At 40.2% G+C, this 27,928-nt stretch overlaps 3 protein-coding genes across 6 annotated transcripts; all 3 read right to left on the bottom strand.

Moving 5' to 3' along the window:
* LOC103721274 (beta-glucuronosyltransferase GlcAT14B-like) lies at positions 1–2,446 on the bottom strand. Its single transcript, XM_008811414.4, has 4 exons — positions 1,819–2,446; positions 1,648–1,723; positions 1,418–1,533; positions 1–684 (listed from the first exon to the last, which is right to left on the bottom strand). The coding sequence occupies exons 1-4, from the start codon at positions 2,402–2,404 to the stop codon at positions 185–187; spliced, it is 1,278 nt and encodes a 425-aa protein (XP_008809636.3). The 5' UTR covers positions 2,405–2,446; the 3' UTR covers positions 1–184.
* A 5,338-nt stretch (positions 2,447–7,784) lies between these two features.
* On the bottom strand, positions 7,785–10,010 carry LOC103721275. The gene is made up of 3 exons (XM_008811416.3): positions 9,698–10,010; positions 8,952–9,177; positions 7,785–8,423 (listed from the first exon to the last, which is right to left on the bottom strand). The coding sequence occupies exons 1-3, from the start codon at positions 9,902–9,904 to the stop codon at positions 8,017–8,019; spliced, it is 840 nt and encodes a 279-aa protein (XP_008809638.2). The 5' UTR covers positions 9,905–10,010; the 3' UTR covers positions 7,785–8,016.
* Positions 10,011–15,022: 5,012 nt separating this feature from the next.
* Positions 15,023–27,047, bottom strand: LOC103721280 (protein SPA1-RELATED 4-like). 4 transcript variants are annotated; one of them, XR_003388336.2, is made up of 7 exons: positions 25,760–27,041; positions 25,469–25,626; positions 19,069–20,047; positions 18,819–18,988; positions 18,398–18,709; positions 16,583–16,642; positions 15,023–15,538 (listed from the first exon to the last, which is right to left on the bottom strand). XR_003388336.2 is itself a non-coding variant. In XM_008811421.3 (7 exons), the coding sequence occupies exons 1-7, from the start codon at positions 26,546–26,548 to the stop codon at positions 15,350–15,352; spliced, it is 2,634 nt and encodes an 877-aa protein (XP_008809643.3). In that variant the 5' UTR covers positions 26,549–27,036; the 3' UTR covers positions 15,023–15,349. The 4 variants fall into 4 exon arrangements, 3 of the variants coding, with proteins under 3 accessions (XP_008809643.3, XP_038981330.1, XP_038981331.1); XM_008811421.3 differs by having other exon boundaries at positions 18,842–18,988; positions 25,760–27,036; XM_039125402.1 differs by lacking the exon at positions 15,023–15,538 and adding an exon at positions 15,549–15,738 and having other exon boundaries at positions 18,842–18,988; positions 25,760–27,047.
* Positions 27,048–27,928: the final 881 nt, after the last annotated feature.

Genomic DNA, 27,928 nt, shown 5'->3' with positions numbered 1-27,928 from the left:
TAATATTTTCCATTGTTAGGCTGATCCTATATCAACCTCTATTATTTTCTTTATATAAAGTATGTATACAAGTGTATATAATCCTTGAGATGTACCGAATATGGTGGAGTGGAGAAATAAAATTACTTCTCTCTCTCTCCCTCTCTCTTGTTTTTCCCCCTTTCTTCTGTAAACATTTTAATACTTATTTACACTGGTTCAAACCAAACGTCTCTGAGAAAGCTATTTTCTCCATAAGCTTAGCTAGCCTATCAGCCCCAGGTCCAGGCTTGAGCTGTGTTGGATCCCCGATCTCCGAGCACGGCGGACTTCCCACACACCAGCCCCCAGGGACGAAGCTCCCGTTCTTCCGGCCAAGGAGATCTGCGTCGATCTTATCAAGTACCGTCTCATTTCTGCCGAACTTGCGAGCGAAGGGTGCATTGCTGCCAATCGCATTAGGGATATCGGCTAGGGAGAGGACGCGCGGATGCTGCGATGCGGGTACATCCCATGAAATATAGTGGAGGTCATGGTTGACGACGGTGTGTACGAACTCCGGCGAGTTGCAGATGACTGTGTGGAAATAGCCTTCAGGGGAGGAAACAAAGTTTGTGTAGTACATGAGGAGAGTTCTTGGTAGGTTATCCCAGCCCCAGACACAGTACTCAACAAACTCCCGGGTTAAGGCCATCCATGCAGAGCCTGTTGAGAGTAACAACAGCAGCAGAAGCAGCAGCAGAAGCAGTCAGTTTCCAAGAATAAGCGATAGAATTCATGGTTTGCTCTACACAATATAGAAGGGAATTTTCCAGAGGAAACAATAAGAAGGGAACATATTTGTTCATGTAACCTTTAGACTACCATGCGAGCAGTGAACCGCTGCATTGTCGCACTGATTTCTCCTGGCCCTGAATTGCGTTCTTGACGCTAAAAGCAAAGTATTTCGCTACGAGAAGTATAAGATGATTGCAGTTTAGAGGAGACCATTTAAACGTAGTCAGAGGTTTCTATGCTCCTTTTATTCAGAAAATCCAAGCAAATATGAACGCAAAATGAAATTATGGTACCCAAGTAGGAAGAACAGATTGGGTGGATGACCTGCATGTATGGATATGGAGAAACAGATTTTTTTTTTTCTGAAAGAATGCTTGATTGCTAACTAGAACTAATATCTGACTTGCCTCATAAAGCCAATCAATCTATACTAGCCAAGGTAGGGAAGTAAAACTGATATCTAACTTGCTTTAAAAAGACCATGAATAGTTACTGGTCAAAGAAGGTGCAAGGTCAATCAGATTAAGTTAGTTCATATATTGAATTCTAGTTTTCTGGAAAGAGTGAGTTCTTGCAGAAGATTGCAAACATGAAAAAGCTCGAATGAGAAAGCTGTCCTTTCCTCATCCCAAAACTAATTAGAATATAGCAAGAAGTTTACCTGTAAACAGCTTAAATGCAGTTGGTAGCTCCCTATTCGGAGTCACTGAGAAGATATCCTTTTTCTGAGACATGTATAGCCCAGGGTCTACGATCAATGGCTTTCCCCTATGCTCGCTGCAATAACACCACCAAAACCAAATTCCATTGTTATGCCGCATGATTTCTACAGTTCAAACTGCAAAACGGATACTCATCAGGCCTAAAAGACGGTAGAATGATGTTGCTTACGCCTTCCATCCCAATCGACTCGTATGCTCGACAAAATTCAGATTCCTCGGCAGTGATGAAAAAGTGTGGAGGATATCTACACCCACAAACATAAACCATCACAATTACTGTACAGAACAATCAAACCATCAACAACTCAGAGCAGGGGAGAACCAAAAGGCCTAAACGCACCATCTTGCGTCGCGAGAGGATAATCGGAGGCACTGAGGTTTATGAACCAGTCCCAGTCCTTGCTCTTCTTGAGAAGTATAGCACAAGCGTGAAGAGTATTGGAAACCATGGTCGGCCCTCGATATGTAACCATATTAGCCTTAGTTATCACATGAACGTTACCGACCTTCCGATAAAGTGTATCATTTGCCACCCGGGAAGCCAATTCCAATCTCTCGGCAGCCCGCGATTCCAAGTCCAAGTGGACCACATAGAGGTTCCGAGGGTGATAGAGAGCCTGCAGTGTCCTCCACAGGCGATCCAAGTCACCCTTCGACCCCGAGACCAAGTAGGCCAGCCGAGGAATCGGCGGCCCGGCAGGTGGTGGCGGGTTACTGGAAAATTTGATTTCCACAAACGCAGGTCCCGAGCTCATCGAATTCCAGGCTTTGAAGTTGGAGAAGATGCTGGGGAGGAAGGAGAGGAGGCCCATGTTGAAGGAGGTGACAATGAGAACGATGCAGATAGTAGTGCTCAAGGCCAATGGGCATGCCCATTTCTTCTCCATAACTGGAAGCAGAGTAGCTCTTGCCTTTATAAATTCCATCCTGTATCCCTATATATATATATATATATATATATATATATATATATATATATATATATATATATATATATATATATATATATATATATATATATATATATATATCCTGCCCCTTGAGGCAGCTTATTATGTACGGCTCTAAGTTCTAGCTATATATGGAACAACTTTTACAACGAAAAAGATATAAGCTTCAGTGAACAAGGATTGCTTGGAAACTTTCGATGCTAATAAATGGAAACGATGAAACAAAAGAGGGGTAATAAGTACAGAAGAATCCAGAAAACTATGAAGGTAAAAGACAGAGGAGGAGCAGAGTGGCTGTGCTTTTGTGTAATCCTCGAAGGAGATGCTAAAATTTAGAATAAACGAGTGAAAAGAAGAACAATAAAAACAAAAATGAAATTAAAAACAGAAGGTTGAAGGTTTAAAACTTAGAATAAAGAAATGGGAACAACAACAACAAATCGAAGAAAGATATGAAGAACAGGGTTTGAAAGTGAGATTATCTAAGGTGGGAGAATAGAAGCAAGTAACAACAAGAACGACGGAGTAAGCGTGACTTACTTAAAAGGATTTTGTTGAGGAAACAGAAGCGGAACGACAACGGATATGCAACATGAAGCTAGCTAAATACAGAACGGAACCCAACAGGAGAGAGGAAGGTGGAACGAACCCAAACCAAAAAAACAAGAAGGAAGGGGATCGGATGCAGCCAAAATCCAAGGGGCAAAGCCTCGTTCTTATCAGAGGAATAAGAGCTGAAAAAATATCATATATTGTTGGGAAAGAAAAAGGGGGTTGGAGGTAAGATGAGAAACAGAGGAGGAAGTTATTATTTTTCTTTATTAGGCTCATTTCACCTTTGGTTCTTTTAGCACGCGCATTTTTTATTCCCTCTCTCTCTCTATAATGTTCGCAGTTTGGCAATAAAGGGAAGAGGTGTATATAATGGAAGGAGGAGGGTGGAATTAACCTGACCGTCGGTCGTATTCCTGCGAACTAATAAATCGGGAAACAGTTGTATATAATGGCATTTAAATCGCATTCAATCCGCCCAAGACGGCGGCCACGTCGCCGAATTCAACCCTTCGCTCACGTGGTTCCGTACCCATCCCTCTCTTCTCCACCTTTCCGTTGACGGCTTTTTGGAGTCGTGAGGTTGCCGCCCCACATTTCTGTGCCTTTTCCGTCAACTCACATCGACGTTTGAAGAATTAAAATTTACTACATCGTTATAAACAAATCGCATTCAATCCGCCCACGACGGCAGCCGCGTCGCCGAATTCAACCCTTCGCTCACGTGGTTACGTAGCCATCTCTCTCTTCTCACCCTTTCCGCTGACGGCCTTTTGGAGCCGTGAGGTTGCCGCCCCACATTTCCGTGCCTTTTCCTTCGACTCACGTCAACGTTTGAAGAATTAAAATTCTACCACATCGTAACGTTGATAGTATCTAAGTTTTGTCCCCCTCATTTTCCTTGTTCAGCTATATTTGTCCGTCCAATCCAGAAACAATGTTGCACCTCTTTTTTCAAAGAAGATAGAATACACATTCCATTGAGGCACTTGAAGTTAGATAACCAGTTTCAAGTACAAATAGTAACAGATCAGGTATAGACCGAATAGATTATTACCCATCCCCTTCCTACTTACCTTAAGATAGGACGGGGAGAGTTAAATAAAGTTACAAAAATTATTTTTTTATGTACAATTCTTTTTTTATCTCATTAAGAGAATCTGTGAATATATATATATATATATATATATATATATATATATATATATATATATATATATATATATATATATATATATATAGGGTGGATTTGGAATGGATTTTCTTATTACTCGTATTTGCTCAAATCATTTGCTGGCCAGTTAAACTCCGATCCATTCGAATCGGCTTGGATCATATATCCAATGAGGCGAAGTAAATTGCCATGCCTAGTTTCAAGAACCTTCAAAGATCAATTGGAATGCACATTCCATAGAAGATTCAAAATAAACTTGATTTATGAATTTGAGCCATGGTCATACACTATTTTTCCCTCTCAAGCCTCGGACGTAATCATCAAGATACTTCATCAATAAATAAGCCAGCACCTTCCTGATTTAATACAAATTATGTGAAGTCAAGGTCGTACATTTTGCTTCTAGTAATCTTGTGGACCGTACGGCTTCTTTTTATTAAAATTTAGAGGTTAAATGCAATCTGGATTGTTTAATCTTTCATGCTCACTTAGCTTGCATCATAGTTCTGCCATAAAACAAGGACAATCAGTTTGTACATGAGGTGGTCTGCCTGTAGGTGAACCTTTAGTGTCCCCACAGCCAGCCTCCACTTCAATAAAAATTGCTGCCTTCGACGGAAGGTGAAGTCTTCCACTTCAAAGTAGAGTCTTTGAGCCAAATGATCTATTGCTTAGACTTTAGAGGGTTAGGAATATTCTGAAAAAGGCTCTACCCATATGGTGCAGCACATCTACATGTGCTTTCTATCAACCAGAAAAATAAAAATTGCAATCTTTTTTATACTAATGCTGCAGGGGCCAAATCTAGGGCCCGATGCATTTTTGCATATTATATATCGATTGGCCATATCACGGTGAATGATAGAATAATGTTAGCTAGATAGCTTGAGCTTCGTGGCCGAGGCCTAACTTGGATGACTAGAAACTTTCATTTCTTTAGTAATAAAATGCCATTGACCTGCTTGAGAAGGAAAAGTAGGTGAGGCCCCTTATCATCATCCATCTTAGCAATGACACAGTCACGTCGACAAATGTTAGTGGGGCACGGCTTGCAACTCTTCTTCGAATTGGCATCGGGGGGAAGTCTATTTGACATTTCTGCGGATAAAGTGAATGGTTGGAAACCATATTGCCTAACTTGGGGCCTCGGATAGGTGTAATTCTACGGGTTTTGGGGGGAATTGTTGGTTATTGGAGACCATTTGATGTCATAAACCCATATTGCCTAACCCATTAAAAAGGTCAGTTTCCGGCTCGCACCCAAACAAAATTTTCTTCAACTCTAGAAAGGAAAATTAAAATGTACGAATGTGGATGGTGCGGTTGGGGGCTGCCCGCTAGTTTGGGGTCTTCCACCATCCCCCACAACTCCTTTTTTTTCTTTTTTTCTTTTTTTTTTTAAAGTGCTACAAGTCCTCGAAATGGCCTTAAAGGTTTGAAAATTAGTATTATTATTTTGGTCCTAAATCAACACCCTAACCTCCTGTCAACTGCAACGAAATAGCTATGTTTCGCCCTAGACTCTGCGATGCTTTTTATCTTGCTGGTCACGTGAGAGATCAAATGAGTACAAGAGCTAGGCACCCAAGCAGGTCCTGATTTCATGGCTCCTCTATTTGTCTCTATTGAGCGGCTTTGTGATATAATAGCCATCCAAAAATATAAGAAAAATATGTACATCCTCCTTTCTACTTAAAAGTAATTTTAATTTTTTATATGAGGTTAAACGGTATCATTAAGGCTATTAATTTAACGAGGTGTAAATGTAGATTTTGTAAACTATTGAATGTAAGTGTAATAAGAGTAAGGGGCAAATAATCAAGATTTGACTTATAGTTTGGGTATACGTAGTTATTCTAGATTTTTGAATTAGTATATTTAATATTTTAACTTTGTTGAGTTAGTTGTTGCAAAATTAATGCTTCTACGATTGCAAAATTAGCATTAATTTCTTATGCTTGACTTGTTATCTACAATCTACGGTTTCTAAGGTTATTCTTAGAATGACTAAACCACATGCACATTGAGGACTAGCTCCATATTTAACTAGGTCACTTTTCGAGGGACCGGGCCATTAGGTATGCATTGATGATAAGCGAAAGCTTTCATTGGAGTGTAATAAAAGTGATTGCCAAGCTGTATTCCAGTTAGTGCAATCTGATAAAGTACTAATTATTAGTTGGACCAAGTTCACCGGCAAGTTGACAGACCGGTCGAACCGTGGAGCATCACGCACAAACGTGCATATATTACGCACTTTTCCGTCTGATCCAGTTTTGTGCATGCTGCTTTGTAGTCGGACTAGTCCACAAACTGAGTGGTGGACTTGATCCAACTAATAATCATTCCTCGTAAAAGGGCTCCTAGTCAGCTTCTAACTCGACAAAAAGCTGGATATCCTTAGAATTTTATTTTGAGATGTTTGTTTCCACCATATTCTTAGGAAAGCAAATCAAGTCTTGGATTGGTCCCACACTTAGTGCCTGTTTCGATAATCCAGCAGAATTTAGACTAAATTTCCTACTGGATTTATGGACTAAGAAGTTAATTTGAGCATGGCCCACATTGACCCAACACACTCCAACCTAAATCCTTCCTGCAGACCAATAGGTCCATGGGCTAAGATTTAAGCTGAGAGTTTGAGGATCCTTTAGAAGATGCAGTCTAGGTGCAATAAATCCCAAAAAATAAACTAGAAGAGAGTTCAACACTGCAACAGTGTGAATGCAACCGAATATGCGAGTTAGGCCCCATTTAAGTCAAGAAGGGAACACCGTCTTGAGTCATTAAGCCACATACAAAACTTGGCATATAGGAAAGGGCCACTACATAATGCCCTCCCTCCCTCACGTCATCCAAGATTTAGTAGCATCAACTAACCCTGTCAAGATATCCATGCTATGGAATAATGGAAGCAGGAGAAAGAAAATAAATTAGACACTACAACTTCAAATGGTAACAACAACATCAGTTGCGCACCTTATCTTGCCCTAGCTATTCAGTTCTTGCTCGCAATGCCATATTGCCATGTGAGTGCGACCTACTTGTTACTTGGTTTGGACCCTACATGAAACTGGTACATTCTTGGACGTGATATCCTTCAGACCTAGCATTCCTCTGAAGGGAGGAATGATGTGCATGATAGAGCTAGGCCTACCTAAAGATGAACCGGTTGGGCTTCCAACAAAAATTCCCAAGGTTGGGCCTCTTCAGGCCTGGAGCATTCTGCCCACTTTCAGACCAGGATGGTCCCATGACTAAGTTTCCTATCCTTTTCTAAATCCCATTGGCACTACTAGATATTGAATTGATGTTGGGTCAAGTAAGTCTGTAAAAACTAAACCCTCAAACCTTAGCCCGAGGCTTGTAGCAAGAAAAAGACGCTTATAGTCCTCTTTTTCATGGTGCCCAATGGGCTAAGTCATGATTTCAAAATTTAGTTTGATATGGATGCTTGCTTTGGTCATTTTGCTTTGCATTAGGTGCTTGATTGCACTTGAAATTTTCAGGCCCATGTAAGGATTTTGCTGCCCAAGATTGGGACTACCTACCCCAACACAAACCTTGAGCATGATCTACTAATCAAATTTTGTGCTCTAGTCTTCTCCTAATCCACTGTGCACCAAGTTATCCAGCTACCTCAGCTGCTTCATTTCTTCTAATTAATATACGAAGCCCAGCAAGTGTCCATGAATCACTGATGAACAAAAGCTAGCACTGAGACACTTCCACTCATTTCATTTTCTCGATCTATTTACAACTCTCACGAAAGCAAGATCATCACTCAAGTGCGGAACAAGCACGCAGTAGAAAGAGGTGGCGGAGGATGAAGAAGTAGGAAGCTTTTCTTCACAATTTCAACTCAAACAACTTCCACGGCAGTGCAGTGCAAGTCGAAGGTCAGCATCGAAGCTCTAAGCTTCGGTTGCCGGTCGGACGCCGGGGTTGGGAGGAGCGGCCAAGGAGAAATCCTCTCAGGTGTGCCGAGCCATTTCGACTGCATGTACTTGTGCTTCCTCCATGGGCCCATATGCATCTTGTTATCCTTCATGCACTTCTTCGCCGCGGAACACATGATCTTGATCACACTCTTTAGCTTCTCCGACTTCCCAACGAAGACCTCCGGAAGGCAGTTCACAAGGTTGCTGTACTCCTGACTGGCCCTTGCCATCTCAAACTCTGCACGGAAGTTCAACTCTATGACCACTCTAATTGGGCTTCTTTTGCCATTCTTGGCCTCCATCACTACGTCTACGTAACTGTGTTCTCCTGTGGACATACGACCATAATACGTCATACACCGTCGCATCCGCAGTGCGATACATTGTGAATACGAAAGATATAGCATCTTAGTGGAAAAGGCAATCCGACATCGATCGGAAAAGTGATAATAACACAAGGAATTAGACAGCATATCCTGAAAGGCAATGAAGATAATATCCAAAGCTTGGATGTATATATACCAAACCTTAGCCATTTAATCCAAACCTAGCTTTGCTTTTACTAAAGATTCCCCCAACTTGCTGGTAAAAAGGTGCAGCTTCGTCGCTTTATATCATGTAGTGGAGATGTCATACATGTGATGTTATATTGACTAGGTTAGCTTTTGATGGAACCCTTGGCCAAATCCAAACCTGGCGCGTTAAAAAATCTCCCCCAACTTGTTTGTAAAAGGTGTAACTCTGTCACGTCGTACCATGTAGCTAGTGAGGAACTCGCATCCTTCATCATGTGATGATATAATTTATCATGTCACAACATGGTGTCGACATATAGAGGAAAAGTATTCCCAATTACCTGAAGGAATATTCGGGGAACGCCTCCACTTGGACTTGCAGAGGGCGCTGTTGAATCCTGCTTCCCGGAGCCTTTCGGCGATGTGTCTGCGTGCACAATTCCGACATCCCTCGGCCATTCGATTCGGGCAGATGCAAACAAATCCCGCGGATTGCATCTTCTTCACGGCATCCTCCGTCGCCATCCGTATCTTTGCTTCCACCGAGCTATTCTTAGACAAGGCCTCCTGTTGCAATCCAATTGTACAACTAGATCTAATTAGATCACCATTAAATTAAAACAAATAATCAAACTTTAAAACAGAGCAGCCGACTGCTTTTAGGAAGGCAATAACAGTCAAACCCCTCCCCCAACCATGGTCTGTCAATTGCAGGCCCCTTCTCTCTCTCTCTCTCTCTCTCTCTCTCCATAATTTAATTGAGAAAATAAAATGACATGAAAGATCCACAAAAAAGGGGTAAATCTCAAAGAAAACTCTCTCTTAAATCACAATTCTAGTTTTTTTTCCTTTTGTTATATTAACTCAACTCTCAAATTTGATAGACGTCTATATACGTTAACTCAAAAGATAATCATCTGTACGCAGATATATCTTCAGCAAATGAACAGCTGCATCCTTCTTTCATATCTCTTGGAATCTGGTTGGGTGTTCTTCCAATCAAGTGAATAGATAATTCATCAAACATTTCTTTCAAATGATTGATAAATATTTTCATAAAAAATTAATATACATGTGTTGTACTTACTTGGAGGAGCTGGTGTTGCGTCTCCCAAAAAGCCTTGCTTTCTAAAGCACTGCTTTCCGAGCCGTCGCTGCCATCCTCTTCGTCGCTGCATCCACCATGACGGTCCATGGGGTCACGGCCCCATTCCTTTCCTTCCTTTCTTTCCCCTTCTTCAAAGAAGCCCAACACCATGGCAGAAAGGCTCACCATGGCCATCTTCTCCTCCATTGCTCTCCCCTTCAAAAACTATACTATGGAATCCTGTAGCACACCCACCTAGCCACTCCAGCGCTCTCGGATCAAACCCGGATCCTGCCCAAACTCGGAGGCCGCGATGGATTGTCTATATATACGAGGGGACGAGGCAAGGTGGGTCCCGGGGGATGACGTGGACGAACGGGCCGCCGCGAACGTGCGTCGGACAGCTCAGAATCCACGCGGCGTCTCGTCGCTGAGCGGGGGAGGGGAGGGGATCGAGCCAGGAGTTTGGATGGGGGTCAACAACAGCGCAGATCCACGTCAGGTACGCGTGTCCGCTTGCTTAATTATTAGCCGTGTAGATATGATTAACCGTGGGCCCCATCCTCTGTCCGACGAATTTGTCGGTATGTTTTGCCGTCTCCTTGTTCGGTCATTCGGTCCGCTCGTTACGCTCCCTCGCGGATATGCGTTTGGCATCGTAAATCACAGGAAAAGGATATTATCGGGCCCAGAAACTTTACCAAATTCCCTGAATTGCTGGCATTCCACGTGGCAAGAAGACGTTCTCTGTGTGATCTGGTTTCATGAGTGATAGGAATAGTTTTGGTGGTAAAGTTGGCCCTGGAGCACCGCTTAAATTATTTTATACGATATCCTAGGAGAGTCCATAGATTTTTTCTGGTGCACGGATGCCGGCGATGGTCGTCACTATCTCAGCGCCTGAGTGGTGACGGGAACAGAGCTCATCCAGACGGAGAGGCTGGCGTAGGAGAAAGGGATTAAAGTTGCTTAAGCTGTGGTCAGCTTGGGCCGCAGGCCACGCCAGCTTTAGTTCGAGGATCATATCTAGAATCTAGAGCTTGAGAGAGCTGGTGATTCTAAGATGTTAAACCAGTTGTGTGAATTTTCTAATAAAAAAAAGAGAGAATATGTTGAATTTCTGATTTTAATATGCTACTTGAGAAACAACTTGCACACAATATTGTCTCAAGTTTTTAAGAATTCAGTTATTCTTGAGTTTTTCTCAAAAAAAGTTTTACCTTGAATTTTGATGCTCAGTGCACCTCATCATAAAAGTTGGAATAATATTTTTTTTTAGGGTAATTCTGTGTCAATATATATTAATTTTTTTTGTTAACATAATCATATTAGGATGATTTTAGGGATCACATATAACCTGTATTACCTATATTATTTTTTATGTATGAAGTCTATACATAAATATATATAACTTTCTGAGTTGTACTGAATGCAATGGAAGAAACAACAAAGAAATAAATTCACGTTTTTCTCTCGCTCTTTTCTCTTCTTTTTCTCTTCTTTTCCAAATATTTCAGCAATAAACAAGCTTGAGAGTTTGTGGTTCATCAACTTAGGTTAGTAAAACTGGGATGCAGGACAAAAAGAAATTTACCCTTATCCGGAAGACTAAACGGAGTAGGCTGGCTTTCTTTTTCTTCCTGAAAAAGACACGATCAGTATCCATTAAGCAAATGTGCATCATGGGACTAAAATAAGGACTGATGGCAAAGACGCTGGGGTCTGGTGATGGTGGTTCTTATCCCTAATGGCCGGTGGGGCTCGGACTGCTCTCTCCCATCGGTCCCATTCCTGATAGGTGTACCTCCCGTGGTTTTTTTTTTTTTTCCAAAGACATGGGCCCCTCGTTTACGTCTGATGTCGCGGGCCTCACCTTGCTGGTTTCTAATCGAGATGCGAATCAGGAGGGAAGGGCCACATTTTGTGGAGAAATTATCCGTGTCCGGTGCACTGGCTCGGTGGTGGATCGGACCAATTATTTTTCACCATATAATATACCTGACGACAGCAGAGAGTTCGCAAGCGAAGAAAAAGATGACATCCTTGGCGGCAACGCTGACGACGATATCAAGGCCTTTCTTGATTCAGGTCCAATTTCTCAACCCCCTCATTGATCTTTTTCTCATTTCATTCTTGTTCCTGGATAGGCTGTTCGATCCTTCTTCTGATCTATGGTTCGATCCGACCCTCCTTTGGTTCTTGATTCATGGTGGGAGCGGAGCCGGAGGAGAGTGTTGAAATCACCACGTCCTAAAAGCTTACCATGTTGAAATCACCATTTATCCCAAAAGCTTAAGCTGATAGGATGAGATAGATTTATTTATATATTTTATATTTTCTTAACTTTTTCTCACATGTGGGCCAGACTTTCCTTTAATGAGTCGGCCCAACATGTAAAATTTTTAATAATGGGGTTAAAGAGTACGAAGACAGGGTTTGAACTCAGGATCTCTGCTCTGATACCATGTTGAAGTCACCACATGTCCTAAGAGCTTAAGCTTTTAGGAAAAGTGGTGATTTCAACAGAGTGGATAGATCTTCTGTTGACCTAGGTCAAGGGGAAGGACATCATGAAGCTAATCATAGCTAAGAGGGAGGAGTTCGCCTCAGCCCTATCTAAAGGAGGTATTGACACTATAACCGTCGCCGTGGGCAGCGGAGGAGGCGCCTCCGCCGCTGCACCCACTGCTACAAAGATCAAGGAGTCGGATGAGCTAGCATTCTATTTTCTAAATTTTTTTTTTGAAATTAATGTTGTTTAATTTTGCAATGCAAGATATGGTCTTTAGCTTGTTCAACTAAGGAGCTTCATACGTCTTGCCTTTGTTTGGAATTTAAACAGTGTTTTTGATTGTGAGGATCAAATAGAACAATGTGATTCTGTTTTGATTTTCTTTCTTTTTTTATTCAAAAACTGATGCAAATTTTGATTTATGATTCTTTTTTGCTTGAATACGAGATGAAAAACTGGAGACAAAAAGTGCATGAGGCGGAGGATGCAAGCTAGGGTTTTGAAAAAGAGCAGAGAGCTAGACGGAGCTCCTCTTCTCGAGGTCGGCTACCTACATACATCAGTAAGATAAGGCTTTATAGTCTTCCTTCCCTTCGTTCCATAAGCAAATGAGTCTGTCTTTCATCCCTAAAGAACGTTTAGTTTCGGTATTCAATGACTCCTTCCCCTGGAATAGTGGAAGACTTTTGATCTTTTAAGGATTAGTAGTTCCTGATCCCGCAAGTAAGTTCGTTAGCTAGGCTAGAAGTACTTCTGGCCCGAGAGTCAGTGAAGGACTTTCTCGGGGAGTTCAGGCAAGCAACTCCTCTTTCCGAAGAAGAGTGCCTGCCCGAGCTATCTTAAAGTAAAGCTCTCTAGGTTAGCTATAGGTAAAGTTCTCTCAGAGCCGAAGACACAGGCCGCTACTCCTTCAGAAACCGAGAATCCGCAAGGAAGGATCTAGACGGAGCTCCTCTTCTCGAGGTCAGAACACAAGTGATGCTCATGGAGGGCATCGTAGGCTCGGGAGACGGTCGGAAGATGCAAGCGGTGCGAGCGCTTCGCCGTTTGCTCGAAAGGCCAGAACGCGAGCTATGCTAGCTCTCCGTCGTTTGCTCGAGAGAGAGAGGCGGCTAGGATTTCATTCATTTATGAGAAGGGGCAAAACACTAACTTCCTCTTTTTATCTCTTTGCACTAAGGTGGCTAGCCATGCCACATGGAAAAAAATAATTTGCCCGATGTACTGCTCAGCTAGTACATCGAGCATAGGGAATAATTTCTCTCCTTTCCAAGTATTATGTAGAAGAGGAAACTAGATTGAGTTAACACTATCTCTCTTATTTATAAATTATAATACTTTAATATAATTTTTTACTAATTAAAATAATTTATGCCATAATTGATACATTCTCTTTCAAGTCAAATAAGCATAAACTCAAGCTAAATTTATGCGAAACACAAGCTACTCATGAATAGCTAGCTCCTTTGACAGCTTTATTTGAGAAATGTACTGTCTAAACGTTGGCATGGGGGACAGTCTAGTATTACATCCCATAAACTACTCAAAAACATGGCAAGATTTTCATGTAATTGGGTGATTTAACTGCAATTAATGGTTTCAACACTTTGCCATTCGAAAGAGTTTCTGCATTCAAACCAAACTGTTTTCGCCTTAGGGTTTGCCATGAGAAATTATCCCAGCATTTCTTCAAAATGATTGATGTTACCACCTCTGTGTTTTTCCAGCATTATTAGGCTCTTTCAGCGTTGTGGATCTCATGCACTTTCATAAATAGGTTTATAATCTTTTGTTAAATTATCTTTAGGTTTCTTACCCTATATATGTTGAAGAAAATATTTAAATAGCTAGCAAGACAACTAAAAACGCATGTAATTTCCCCACTAAAATGCGGCCCATTGTTCTTGAACCCTTTAAACAATGGTCTGACAAGTCAAAACAAGCACCTTTAGCATACTTAAGTGCGAATGTTTAACTAGAGGATTATATCTTTCATTCAGCAAAAACAAATGGATTATATTATAAATTTTTTTGCATAAATATCCTTCATAAAATTTAAATTTGTGCAAATACCCCCTTTATATTTATATTTATTTTTATACCCTCATAAAAAACTATTTTTACATAAATTCTCCTAATATAACAATTCTTCTAACACCATTAACAAAAAATATATTTATTTTAATTAAAAATAAAATAAAATTTAAAATTAATTTTTTATCTTTCATCGCGATCGTCTTATAAATATTTTGTTTTGCACATCTACCCATTAAATAGTCATTTTAATTATTTTGTTTTGCACATCTACCCATTAAATAGTCATTTTAATTTGAAACGATTAGATAGCATACGTACATATGCAAAAAATATGGATAAAAAGAGAATGGACTAGCAAAATAAGTATTTTACGAGAATATACATACAAATATCAATTTAAGAAGAATATTCATACAAAATTTGATATTTAGAAGAGTATTTATAAAAAAAATTCTATACTATATTATGTGCTGTGCGATCCCTAAGCAGTGGCTGCTCCCATGCAAGAGGAAAGAAGCAGCGGCGATACACCGCGTGAAGGCAACTCGGAGATCGGAAGCTCGCGAATATGACAAAGATGGCATCTAACTCTCCACTGTATAAGGTCAGTAAAGAAAAGGATATAGGCACATGCACTTGAAGACACTAAAAGGCCCACAAGTACTGATTTCCGTGTCTTGCAGCAGCATGACAACTGATCTTGTCTTAAACCAGGACTAGTTTAATTAATGAATGAATAACATAAACCCCATGCATTACCAAATGGCGCTCAAATAAATGTGCATGCTAAAAAACCTGAAGAACTCGAGTAAAAAGGGTTCATTTAATCAACTATGGTGCGTACCTCCAATCAATGATTTACACATAATTCCCCCCGCCTCCCTCTTTTTCTTCCTTCCCTTTACATGTTACATCTGCTTATCAGCTTTCCCTATGCTATCATTATGGAACCACCAGATTCGAGAACTTCACCACAAACACAAATCCATGCTTTCGAATTACCAACTGCCTCAGCTGGACTCTCTGAACTTTTTTTCAAGGATAAACATCATCATGTCGACAAAGTATTTCCCAAGATATGTGACCCACTTCTAATTCTGGAGTCATACCATCTCCAAGATTCTGATATTCCCGCTAGAATTTGCAGCAAGCAAGGTGGAAGATTGGCCACGCCAGCAGACACATGAAATGAACTGCGATGCATCATCAACCTCCTGGCCAGATATGGGGTCTGTCATGTCGAATTTGTACGACAAAACTGGCATAGGAAAGGCTTTGTGATAGATAAAGACCTGATCAAAAAGAAGGAAACACAAGGGATGATTCACATAGAAGGAAACACAAGGGCTGGATTACAGCAGCAACTGTGAGAATGTATATAACTAATGTCCTCCAAAATGATGCTCATATTTTCAGAAAAGTGGACATATTTTCTGTGTCAGAGCTACCAAATTCCTCTGTTACGGAAGCATGACGCAGTGTGCAGGCACATCTGAATAACATGGAAGTACAATGAGAAAGCATAAGAGAATCATGAAATATGCTTGTTTCATATGGTAGAAACAAGGAATCTCTTCCAGGCATGTGTTCTTTGAATGTCCTGTTCTCATCATTAGACTAGACCGGCTGTTTCCTACAGACTTCGGCCAAAGTCACAAAATAAGACATCATTTCACTGTCTTGAAGCATGTCGAAACCTACAGTGAACCTTCCATTACTGCCTTTAAATTGCACCTATATGACGCTACTCTTTTTGATCGGTGATCGCTTTGTTTCTTCAAACTTATTTTTAAAAAAATTATTGTACTCCGTGTTTCTAGTAGCCCAGTCATTCATGACAAGCAACTTGGGCAAGACAGTCCTTGCAACACGGCTGTAATTTGCACGGAAGAATTTGGCAACTTTAAATCAAATGACAAGACAAAAGGTCAAGCGACAAAAACAAGAAAAGAAATCATATGAAATGCATATTTCTTGATCACCGAGCTGTTCAAGTAGGTTTTCTATAGTCTACATATTGTACGCTATCTGTGTGGAAATACATATATATTTTCCGACTGTTGTTTTATTAGCTCAAAAATTGTCTATTCTAGAATAGTTTTTCCAGTTATTTTTATGATTTTCGTTGAATTTAATGACAAACTGAAGCAGGCTGCTGTCTTATCTGTTGCAGTTGTATCTTGCTTATCACATGCTATAAAGATCACTAAGTTGCAAAAAAAAAAAATATATATATCTTATATAGATCTTGCATTTAATGGCATTTATTTAGAACTAGTTTTACCATCTAGCATTTGTTACATCAGGTAAATAGAATAGAAACATAAAATGCATACCTCATTAGTTTCTGAACCTGTAGCAATATAGCCATCAGAAATAGAGAGGCCAACAAAATTCTGGAGGAAGTAAAAAAGAATCAAATGCCAAAGAAAGAAAGAAGAAGAAAAAGCATTGCAAGAAGAATGCTTTAAAGACTGACAAAATAATTATTATATTACCAGCAAACAAATATGGACTAGATGCAAATCAAAAGGTTTGACTTGAAAAAAGATTTATGCAAGTAGTTCAACTGGGAAAAAAATAATGTTGTGTATGAATCAAACCAATATCAGAAAATGCTATGCGTTCGGTCTGGCATTTAGCCAAAACATGTCTCTAATTATACAGAATTTTGTACAGTTGAGGTTTAGCAAATAAAAAGAATATAAAAAATATAGTAAAGCAAGCAAAGTGTGATGAATCAAAGCTTCATGCATCAAACAGAGAAGCTAAGCTAACACAAACTAAGTAATATTGAAGAACATGAAGAAACTTCAAACTTCAACAATATAGTAGAAGTTGTTAGTATGAATCTTTTTTCCTTTTTTCAGCAGCTGAGCTGAGAGCAGGAACATTAGCATATAGCATCACTATCTCAAAGGATATCAATAGTAGTGACAAGGAAAATGTTAGCCTGAAAAAATACCTGAAGATTATAAAAGATGTCAACTTGAGAACTGGGTGCTGAGTGAATGCTCCCAATAACTTGAACTTAATCAGCTATATGCACTTATAAAAATACTCAATTCCTTGGATCTAGGAGGGTTCATTTAGAATAGAAACAGCTATTAGATTTTTTTTCTTTTCTGAGGGTCCAGTGGGGAAGGTGGCACGAGCAGTCCAATATTCAGATATATTTAGTATTTCCTGGATCAGAATGCAGCAGTGGCTGGTCGATGCTTTGCATGTAAAATCGGAATTCAATGATTGTTATATTAGAAAGGCCATTATAATGATTTTGACATCTCGTTTATTGTTATATAAATGCATAATAACTTAATAATAGTCATTAAACAGGGGAAGGATTGTTGTAACAACAAACGTAAGAGCAATTAAATCCCCAATAGCATTACTGTTGTCCATCATTAACATATCAATTTTGCATAAAATAAGTTATGTTATATTCATAATACTAATAATAAATGAAAAAATGTACATGATACTGTGATAGGACTGATATAAGTTTTTATCTGTTTCTATAACAGCTATCAACATACATTTGAGCTGAGAAATATTTTAATTAAAATTTTCTGTCAATATTTTTTGACATCAATTTGGTTTTTGAACAACCATTCTGAAGTGCATTAAAGTTCTAGGCCACAACAGTTGAATGCAAATGATGGCATTAAAGAAATCATGTGATGGAGTGGTAATGCCACACATGCAATTTGCCTACAATACTAATGGAAGGGGAACATCTTGAAGATGCTGCACAAGACGAGAAAAGTAGCCCCGTCTCATGCCAAGAGTCTTGAGATGATATAACTCATCCAATGAAGATCAACTTGCATTAGTAAATATTATGAAATATTTGAAAGTCCAAGGGTTCCTAACATAAAAAGCTAAAAGTTTACTGCTAATAGGATAAACGAGAGCGTATCATTATATCAAAGAGAAGATAATGATTCTAAGATCCATGAAAAGAAAAGGAACTTGTTGCATCAATGTAAGTCAAGTTTTAGCAAAACAGAGAGCCATGATATATTAGACAATAAATAAATTATTTGAAAGCAATCAAGTTGAATTCTCATCTTTTGGTGCTCAATTATCATGTTGCTAACTATGATAATAAATGTAATAAAATATTCAATCCTTAACAGGTCAGAGCATACCTTTACATTTGTATGCCCACTGAAAGTTCGAAGAGGGTTGTCTAGTATCCTTGATGTACTTGAAGAAAAGTCCCAAAGTTTCAACGAACTGTCAGTGGATGCAGATGCAATATTTGATGAATCTAGATACTTTGTATAGCTCACAGTCTTTGTGTGACCAACTAATGTATAAAAAGGCATTCTCATGTTACGAAGATCATAGCAGTAGACGTTATGATCTGCTGAACCAATTGCTAGCAAGCATGCAGAATCAGGTTGGAACTGCACAGAGCACACATTTGCCTTTGTTCTGATAGTACCAATGCTTCCAGCCTGCAATAACAATTCAATGATGGAAATAACTTATTAGAAATGTCGGTATGAGCTCAGCATGACAATGTTGATTGATGACGGTGATGCTAATAGTTAAAAGCTGACATACACCAAGTGCAAGAATAGAATTGCCTGATTGATATTCCACAGCTTCACTGCACCATCATCGCTTCCACTAGCCAACTTTGTTGGATCTGCAAGCGAAAAGTCAACAGACCATACACGCTTCTCATGCTCCCTCATTTCCATAAAAACATGGCTTCTTGTAACATCCCAAACCTGACAAGACTTGGAGTTTAGCATTATATTAAAAGTCAATTAAAAGACTAAAAGAATTTTAAACACCATGGACAGCCTACCTGCACTCTGCCTTCAAAGTCACTTGAAGCAATCTGGTTCTTAATATAATTATTCCAGCAAATACAGCTTAGTTTTGACCTACTAGCCATTTCAACTACAGGATAATGAATGTCACGATCTTCACTTAGAATCATATCACATTCAAAGATTTTAATTTTCCTATTTACACCGGCAGCCGCAAAAAATTCTTTATCCCGATCAAAACCCAAGGAGCATACTAAATTTGAAGAGCTTAACACATCTCCTTGCTTTAGTTCAGCCTTAACTTTCAACTTGCTAAATGTCATAAATTTGCATAATCCCTCAAGAAATGGATTTATCCATCCATTCTTTCTTCCACCATAATGGCCTTCTTTAGAAATCATATCATCAACTGAACTTCCTTCACTCCTGACAACTACTGATCCTCTCCCACCACCAGTAACTTCATTAATTATGGGTGTGCTTGATGGCTTCACCATCCTGTATCTTGTTGAGAAATAGGCTGCCACCAATTTTTTGAAGTTCTTCATTAATCGAGAACTTTTTGATGGAATATTTTCCTGAATCGGATGGAGTATCTCTGATATGGGACCTGCATCAAGCATATTATTATGCTCCTCTTCATTTAAATTATGAATTCCTGGTCTGAAGCGTTTTCTGGAACTAGAGCAGGATGAGTCCTCATCTATTGCAGGATATTGCAACTGTGAGTCCTCTTTATTTATTGCTGAATGCTCTTCTTTGTCTGATTCTGTATAGGAGCCTCCTTTCTGTTTGAGAATTGACTGCTGGTTTAGAACCTCTTCTATGTCAGCAGAGAGAAAACAGATTGTATCATGCAATCTATCAGCAGCTTCCTGTTTTCTTTGCTGCAACTGCAAAAGAAATTCCAGGAGTAATTCCTGATCTTCTATCTCCTCTCTCAACTTGATTGCTGTTTCACGCTCTTCCAAACTATCTTTAGGTTGATTTAGGAACTCACTTTGCAATATCTCACTGCCATATATCACATGAAAAGGGGTAAACCTTTAATTACTCATATGGCCATCAAAGACCGTATAGTTTAATAAGTGTTTGCTCTGATCTTTTAAAAAGAGAAAAAAAAGATGGCCTAAAGATGCATTAATTAGCTAGCTATATGACAGAACATATTTGTCAAGCATGTGCAAATGATGTAATACACTTCCACCAACTATACATTCCCCAAAAATCTGGAAGTGCTATTGAAAATGCAACTAATCGAAGGAGTTCAGTCGCAATCTGGAAGAAACAAGGGCATGCAAACACATTGCATGTCTGGTGGTAGGGTTACTTAGTTTATTCTTCTATATAACTGTGAAGCTGCAACATACTTAAAGTTCCACTTTCAAAATACAGGTGAATTTTACAGCAAATATTTCATCTCCGCAATGAAATAAATCAACAGATAAATTTCTCACAACACAATGGGAAAGCCATGGCATGCATTTTTAAAGCTACGAATCAATTGTTTCTTGAAATGCACCTAACAAAAGATGTAGCAGAAAGCAATAATGCAACTTATGTTGCACCTGTCACAACCGATGGAACAATGAAAGTAAAGTGAAGAGCAACATAAAATTGTGTACTGTCAATGCTAAACATTATTGGCGTCAGACTGAACTAAATGAACTATAACAAGCCCCTAAAATTAGTTAACATTTAGATTGGAAAAAGAAACAAAAATCAAGGAATAAATCTGGCAGCCACCACTGAGTTGCTCGGCTCCTTAAATATAATATTGTTTATGTGAAATTTCCAGCATATAGTATTGCTTATGTCAAGTTTTATTAACTAATATTACTCTTGACAAGTAAAGGACGTTGTGCAAGAGTTCTCGAAACTCAAAAGTGGAAGAGAATAGAAATAATTTAGAACCTTAAATGTGCAACTGTAACATAGTATTATATCCTTTAAAACAGACATGCACACGCATGCACACATACATGCACTAGAAGGGCCCTGAGATGAACCAAGCTAGAGTAAGTTAAGGCAGAGGCATTTTAGAATCATTAAGATGCCATTTGGAAGGGGACAAATGGGGTTTATCCCTGTTTATATTGGGGATACCTCCCAAATACCATGAGCTGTCAGCTGGGATAAGTTATCCCCCTTATCTGGTCAATGCTGCTTTAAACCCATTAAACCGGGCTGAAATTGTGCCTAGGGAACTCTGGTATAATTTTAGACACGGGTATAAGCCGGTTTAAACCTGTCCTCTTATCCCCGTATTAAAGCTGAAAAATGTCAAATACTGCCCTCCTCCTATATTATATTTTACCATAATTTATAATATTGTAATATATAATATTTATACTATATTATAATATTGTCCTACATTATATAACACAATATTATTAATAATCATGCAAAAATGAAATAATATTATATTGTATGAAATTGTAATATTACACTAGTAACATAATATATTGCGCACTATAACATATTATATTTTACTCTTATTATATTTCAAGGTTCATTTACAACACTGCAATATACAATAAAGATATAGAATATGCATAATAATAAAAAAAATATAGTATGACATACTATATATTTTAATTATATTGCTATAAAAAATATTTCAACACTCACAAAAATATACAAACACATTGTATTACCTAATGAATATTGAATAGTAGGGATTGAGAGGGCCAACTTGTGTAGTTTTGTAAAAAAATCAACTTTTTCATCTACTTATCCCCAAACAATATCCAAACAATATTTCTCATCCCCTATCAGTACCCAAACACGCATAAGTATAAATGCAATGATTTCTTAGTATAACACTATTTTTACCCAAACAGATAATAAGGTTTATACCCATTTACACCAGTATATATTAATACCTTTGGTTAAGTTTTTGTTATCCCCAAAAAACCCATACCCGATTCACACGCCCAAGGAACAAAACATGACAGAGTAAGACAAAAAGAAATGTATCAACCTTTACCCAAATCTTCTTTAAGATTTAGCTCACTTTCAATTCTCTGTCGAAAGCAATGAATAAGTGAAATAAAACCCATACAACCAAACAATTTCGTAAAGAAAAGCCATGTTTAATTTATACTTGATGCCTCTAGAAAAGTTTTCTGCAGTCTTATCTAATAAATCAGAAGATCTTCTTGCCTTTGGAAACACAAGAATAAATCCCATCCATAGTCATTATAGCATGGGCATGAGAAAGCACATGCATGTATTAAGATTATGATCATTAACCATTATCATGATCAGCAAATAGAATAATCCTACCAAGCCCATGAAAATGATCAACAAAGTTTCTTCTCCAGTAGGACAATTACTACATCCCTTGCAACCTAACAGGCTGATATCTCATAATTCCGAATAAATATTATCCAAATCTTGGAAAAGCAATGAATTGGACTACATATTGGCTAACTGCCATGGAATAATATTCTGATGATATCTGCTGCATGCTAAAACAGTTACTAGTTAGAAATTTTAAAAAGTCTGCATCTGTTAATATTAGCAACAGCTATATCAGTCAATGAAATTGCGCTTTTTGGTTAAGGCATCAGTCACATTAGCTCTTTGCTTGAATATAATTCAAGTTCAACTAGCAAGCACCTTTATTAGCATTGGAGCACTCGACATTTTTATTAGCATTGGAGCACTCAACAGATTCCGTAAAACAATTTATCATAATGCCTCTTGATTGAAAATAAGCATGACATGACTGATTAACAAGACAGTGTCTCCAAGATTTGAACATCTCAACCATTGCATAAAGTGCTTGAAACATACATAACATAGTAACACCCTCAACAACAGGGACGGCAGAACCGTCCTGAACCGGACGGTTCCAACCATTTCGAGCCGTACCGGTGGCTTATTGGTACGGTTCCAGCAACGAAAATGAAACCCATTGCTGGAGCCAGAGAATGAGAAAGAAAGAGAGCGAGCAGGAGAGAGAGAGAGAAGGCGAGATGCCGCCAGCTGTCCATCGGCCTCTGTCGGCCCTCCGCCGGCATTCACCACCCGCCGTCACCCTCCCTCTCCCTCTCTCTCTCTCTCCCCCTTCTCTCTCTCTTTTCCTCTCTCCCACGATCTGCGTATTGTATCCTCCGTCGGCACAGGCCCAGCATGACCCGTACTGACTCGTGCATGCCATCGACAAAATGGTACGATACCCGGTACCAGTTCCGCCGACCTTGCCCAGCGATATATGCTACAAAATGTCCCTATTGGTCAACAAGCACCCCAATAAGCCAGTAACATTTATGTCTGGCAGCCTTCAAAATAACATCCCAAATTCACTTTTTAAATTAGTCATTTCTCACATTGCTACAATTTACCACACAAACAAACTTGTTTCCATGCTTTCTGTGACTTGAACCATGCAAGAATCAAATATTCAAGCGAATACAGTACAAAAAAGCCAACAATCGAAACTTCAAACTGGCAGATCAACTATGGCCTCACACTTATACAGGGCCAATTTGAATAAAGGTTTGACAAAATATGAAAAAAACAACATCAAATTGCATCAAAGTATTCTACTGGACTAGAGTCACCATATGAATGGTCCTGGCTCTTGAAGAAGATGCTCTACATGGTTCTCATATGGCCAACAGAGACAAGCATTGAAAATCAATATTTTCACAATGAAAGAACATATATCTGTCCATCTAAGCTATCATCCCACAATCAACCATTATCAGTTTAAGATCAGCCTTAACATCTCTAGAATACAAAGAAAATAAACTCTTGGGCATGGTAATTAAATACAAGTAGACACTTAGCCATGAGTTGATTAAACTCAAATAGTCAGATCTCATGACTTGTCACAGAATCTCACTGTGGTCCTTCTATGATAGTCTACAAACAAGTAAACCCAAAATGCAGATTTCATAAGAAAAAAAAAATTATTGCACGACTCTGAGGCTTTGCAACATTCATATGACAATTGGTTGGCCCAAAAGGTTGGACTAACTAATAAGACCATTGCTTGTGAAATGGCATCTTTCACTCACCAACCATCCTTGATTTCATGATGTATTTCTAGAATTACTCTTTCAAATGAATTCAGTCAGTCTCTAAGCCAGGTACAGGAAGAGCTTGAATTCAATTATTCCTGTAATAAGAATCATGTAGTACCATAGAAATATCCATTGGTAATTTTTCATGAAGACAAAGTTATAGGAGAAGATTTTTAAAATGAAATAGAAGGAAAAATTGAGAATGTTGAGAATTGAAAAGATAAAAGGAAATGAAATTGCAAAAGATGGAGAAATAGAAAAGACAAAGGGTGATAAATTCAAAAGTAAACAAAAATAGTGAGAATAACCGGAAGGGGAGAGGAAGATATGCAGAATGAAAAGGCACAATTTATGATACGGGGAATATAGAAGTTCAAAGAAAAGGAGAATAACAAAATAATTGAAAATATCAAAAAATCCTATGTTATTGAAGTTAGAGAATTTTTTTTAGACACAGGTTGGACGAATATGGAAGCATTCTTTGATTCAATGGAGCAAGAACAAGCAAAGTTCATGTAGTACGAAGATGAATGGTATGTAAGTGCAGAGTGGACGAATGTGCATGTTCAAGATGCTACAAAAGAGAGCAAATTTCACAAGCCCTCCACATCAATGGAGATGTCCCTAACCATTAACTTGTTCAAAAGTATTGGATCTTCCAAAAAGCAGCACGTTTCCAAGCCCCACAAGATTCATACTTCTAAGAAGCTACAATCATGCCTAGATGAAGGAAAATTTAGTTTAGGGTGTTGTATATTAAACCAAATTTTATAAAAGTGTTAATTAAAGTCCTACTGCATCAGTGAAGTCATTATTACTAGAGTGCATGTCCATGAATATGTTTATTGGAGTTTCCAAATAATGTTCTATTAGAGTCCCCTAAATCTATTTAAAGTGGCTCTCAAATATTGTAATGCATTTATGTAAGAGGCATATAAAAGGTCACTATGTACCAATAAAAGTTTTTGTAGTGCCTAATTTTATAAGCAAACAAGTACAAATGATGAAATGAAATATATTAGCATTTTATTCTCCACCTCTCTCTTACTTTGCTCCTTCATGCCCTAATACAGAGATACTCGAGACCTGTGTGGTTCCGCTGCCCCAACACCAATGACCAAAAAAGTTGTAATAATTCATTTTTCGCATTTTGATGGCAAAAGTTTTCAAGCATGCCTTGTTCAAAACAATAGATGAACTGCATGAGTAATTTTAATACAAAACAAATAAGATTCATTCTCAAACAATCATGTCAGACATGATCCCAATTCAAAGGAGCAAATATCATCACCTGGCACAAGGGATCACAAACTATTTATCTTGCAAGAAACGAGCACTCGTAGAAGTGAAGCAAATGAAATTTGGAACTCGACCAAGCTTCTGTGGAGTTCAAACTGACCTTATCTTCGGTCTGCTTTCCGACTTAGGGTGCAACAACCACAAGCAAAAAGAAGCTTCCTTTGGCCACTTGAGCAGTAGCTGAGGGGGGAGAACACGATGTCTCAAGTTGGACATGGTCCTGAGCTTCTCATCCAGGGAGTTGAACGTGCAGAACAACTGACAAGAAGATAAATTAACAAATAAACAAACAAACAAACCCGACAAACCCACCTTGCAGGCTATAAAACTGGCAACAACAGGAAACAGAAGGCAAAAACAAGCATAAAAAACCCTAAGGTTGGATCTTGACCTCAAACAGAAGAACACCCAATCGGTAGATATCCGAGGCGAATGTACTTGGACTGCCGCCGGCTTCCTCTGGGCTCGTATACCAATTTAACTCCATAAGCAGTATCTGCTTCAAAGGAAATGCCTTTTTCTCCTCCCCCACCACCTCCACCTCCCTTCCACCGCCGTCCACCTCCTCGGGGTACGCCGAGCCCGAGCGCAGGCAGCTGGTGTCCGACGCCTTTTCGGAGGTGCCCTCCTCGGGAGTCATCTCTTGGTCTACGAGCCGACGGCCTGTGGGCTTTTCATCGGAGCCGCCGCCAGTGTCCTCGCAGGAGTCGGAGCCGGAGGTGGAGCAGGAGGCGGACTCGATGAAGGAGACGCGGTTGACGGACGATAGAACGAAGCAGGAGGGGCGGACGTTGCCGACGACGACACCCTGCGAGTGGGCGAGGCTCACCGCCTCGACGATCTGCCGGAAGACGTGGAGGCTCTCGAGGAGGTCCACCGGCCGCCCCGGCCAGTCCAGCCACTCCCTCAGGCTCACGTCCCCGAGCTCCTCTTCCTCCTCCTCCTCCGCCGCCGCAGACGCCACCGCCGCGCCGGCCGGCCGAAAGCTCCCGTCCTCGGTGCAGGACAGAGGGCGGCCCATCTCCTCCTCCTCCTCTCCCTCTTCCATCGACTTGCCTCCCCAGCCGGCCGCCGCCGCCGCCGCGCCCAAGCTGTCGCTCGAGGCGACGCAGTCGGCGGTGTTGGGGGCCCTGGAAGCGGAGGACCTCTCCCACCCCGACGCCTCCTCCGAGCCCTCCATTCCCCCTACATCCCCCCGAAACACGACCCGGAAGACTCTAGAATCAAGAAACCGAATGCCAAGACCGAACGTTCATGCTTCCACAATCAAGACATATCACAACCAAAAACCTCTCCTCATTACCCCCGAGTGCGAACTTTCTCGCAGAAAACCACCCCCCCTCAGCAACCCACCAGCAAGAAAGCTTCAGAATCCCAAGAAAAGTTGCTACAAGTACTCACCGATCAAGGAGAGACCGCTGGGAGAGACAGAGAGAGAGGAGAAAGAAACAAGGAGTTGGGGTGGTAGAGGGATAAGGATCCGCCGCAGCCTGGAAAGGCAGCCACACAATCCCAGCTTTAATTGCGGCCGTCCTCTCGTATCTTTTTCCACTCTTTGTCCCCTCGACGCACCTCGGCCTCACAAATTCGATACACCATCACTGGCTTCCCCTCCAACTAACGCACGCGGCTCCTCTCGCTCGCCTCTTGGACGAGTTCACCAACTACAGTGCACATAGCCGGTTTGTCAACTAAAAAAGCTCTCACCTGTCCCCCGCTAGAAGCTGTCTTTTGCCGCTAAAAAACGTATTAGAAATGGCAATTTTTCTAGACTTGGGAAAACGGTGACGCCATTCGTAGTAAACTTGGTCGTCACGCCAGAGACAGTTGAAGTTAATTCTTTTTCGGGAGGAGGGGGCCTACGCTTCGGCCCGCTGTCGTCGTCTCCTGTCGCTCTATTGCCTTTAGAACAGGGGGGTTGCAGTTGCCCAAAAAAAAATGAAGGGGTTACGTGGCGGAATGAGATCCACGCAAGAAGGGCTGAAGGGCGTGGGAGGGCTTGTGGACACCGTCGCCCAAAGTGGAATCGTCGGGGCAAAGCTGGCCACCGAGGGTCAGATAGCTCTCATGACAACAACCGTTGGGTCGCGCAATGCAACGGATGAAAAAAAAGTTTGAGAGCTGTGCGAGACGCGATCCAGCGGTTGACGTCGCGAAAGAAGACCAACCCTTCTTTCTCCCGAAAGATAAAGCGTGCACCTTTATTCCAGCACTGGAGGCGCGCGCGCGCGCGCGAGAGAGAGAGAGAGAGAGAGAGAGAGAGCGAGAGAGAGAGAGGGGCTTGGGGTGTTGATACCAGAAGAGGAAACTGAGAGGAACAGAGCTTTCCGAGGAGTGCTTTTTTTAGGTAAAAGGGGAGCCTGGGGATGGGATTTGGAGACGCTGGCCTCGACGTTAGTTGGAGCTGACGAAATTGTTGAGAAAGAATGCAGTAGTTTTAGACTCCATGCCGGGTTTGTTGAGAAAGACTTCGCGCCGTTGATCCTTGCATGCAACGGTTATGCGTTTTTTATAATTCCTTCGGGAATAGTGTTTATGGTTTTCTGAACACGCTCGAGCC

Source organism: Phoenix dactylifera, chromosome 4 (genome assembly GCF_009389715.1).
Source record: "Phoenix dactylifera cultivar Barhee BC4 chromosome 4, palm_55x_up_171113_PBpolish2nd_filt_p, whole genome shotgun sequence".
Taxonomy (NCBI): Eukaryota; Viridiplantae; Streptophyta; class Magnoliopsida; order Arecales; family Arecaceae; genus Phoenix; species Phoenix dactylifera.
The sequence above is the reverse complement of the archived record's forward strand: the minus strand, read 5'-3'. Positions and strand labels throughout refer to the sequence as shown.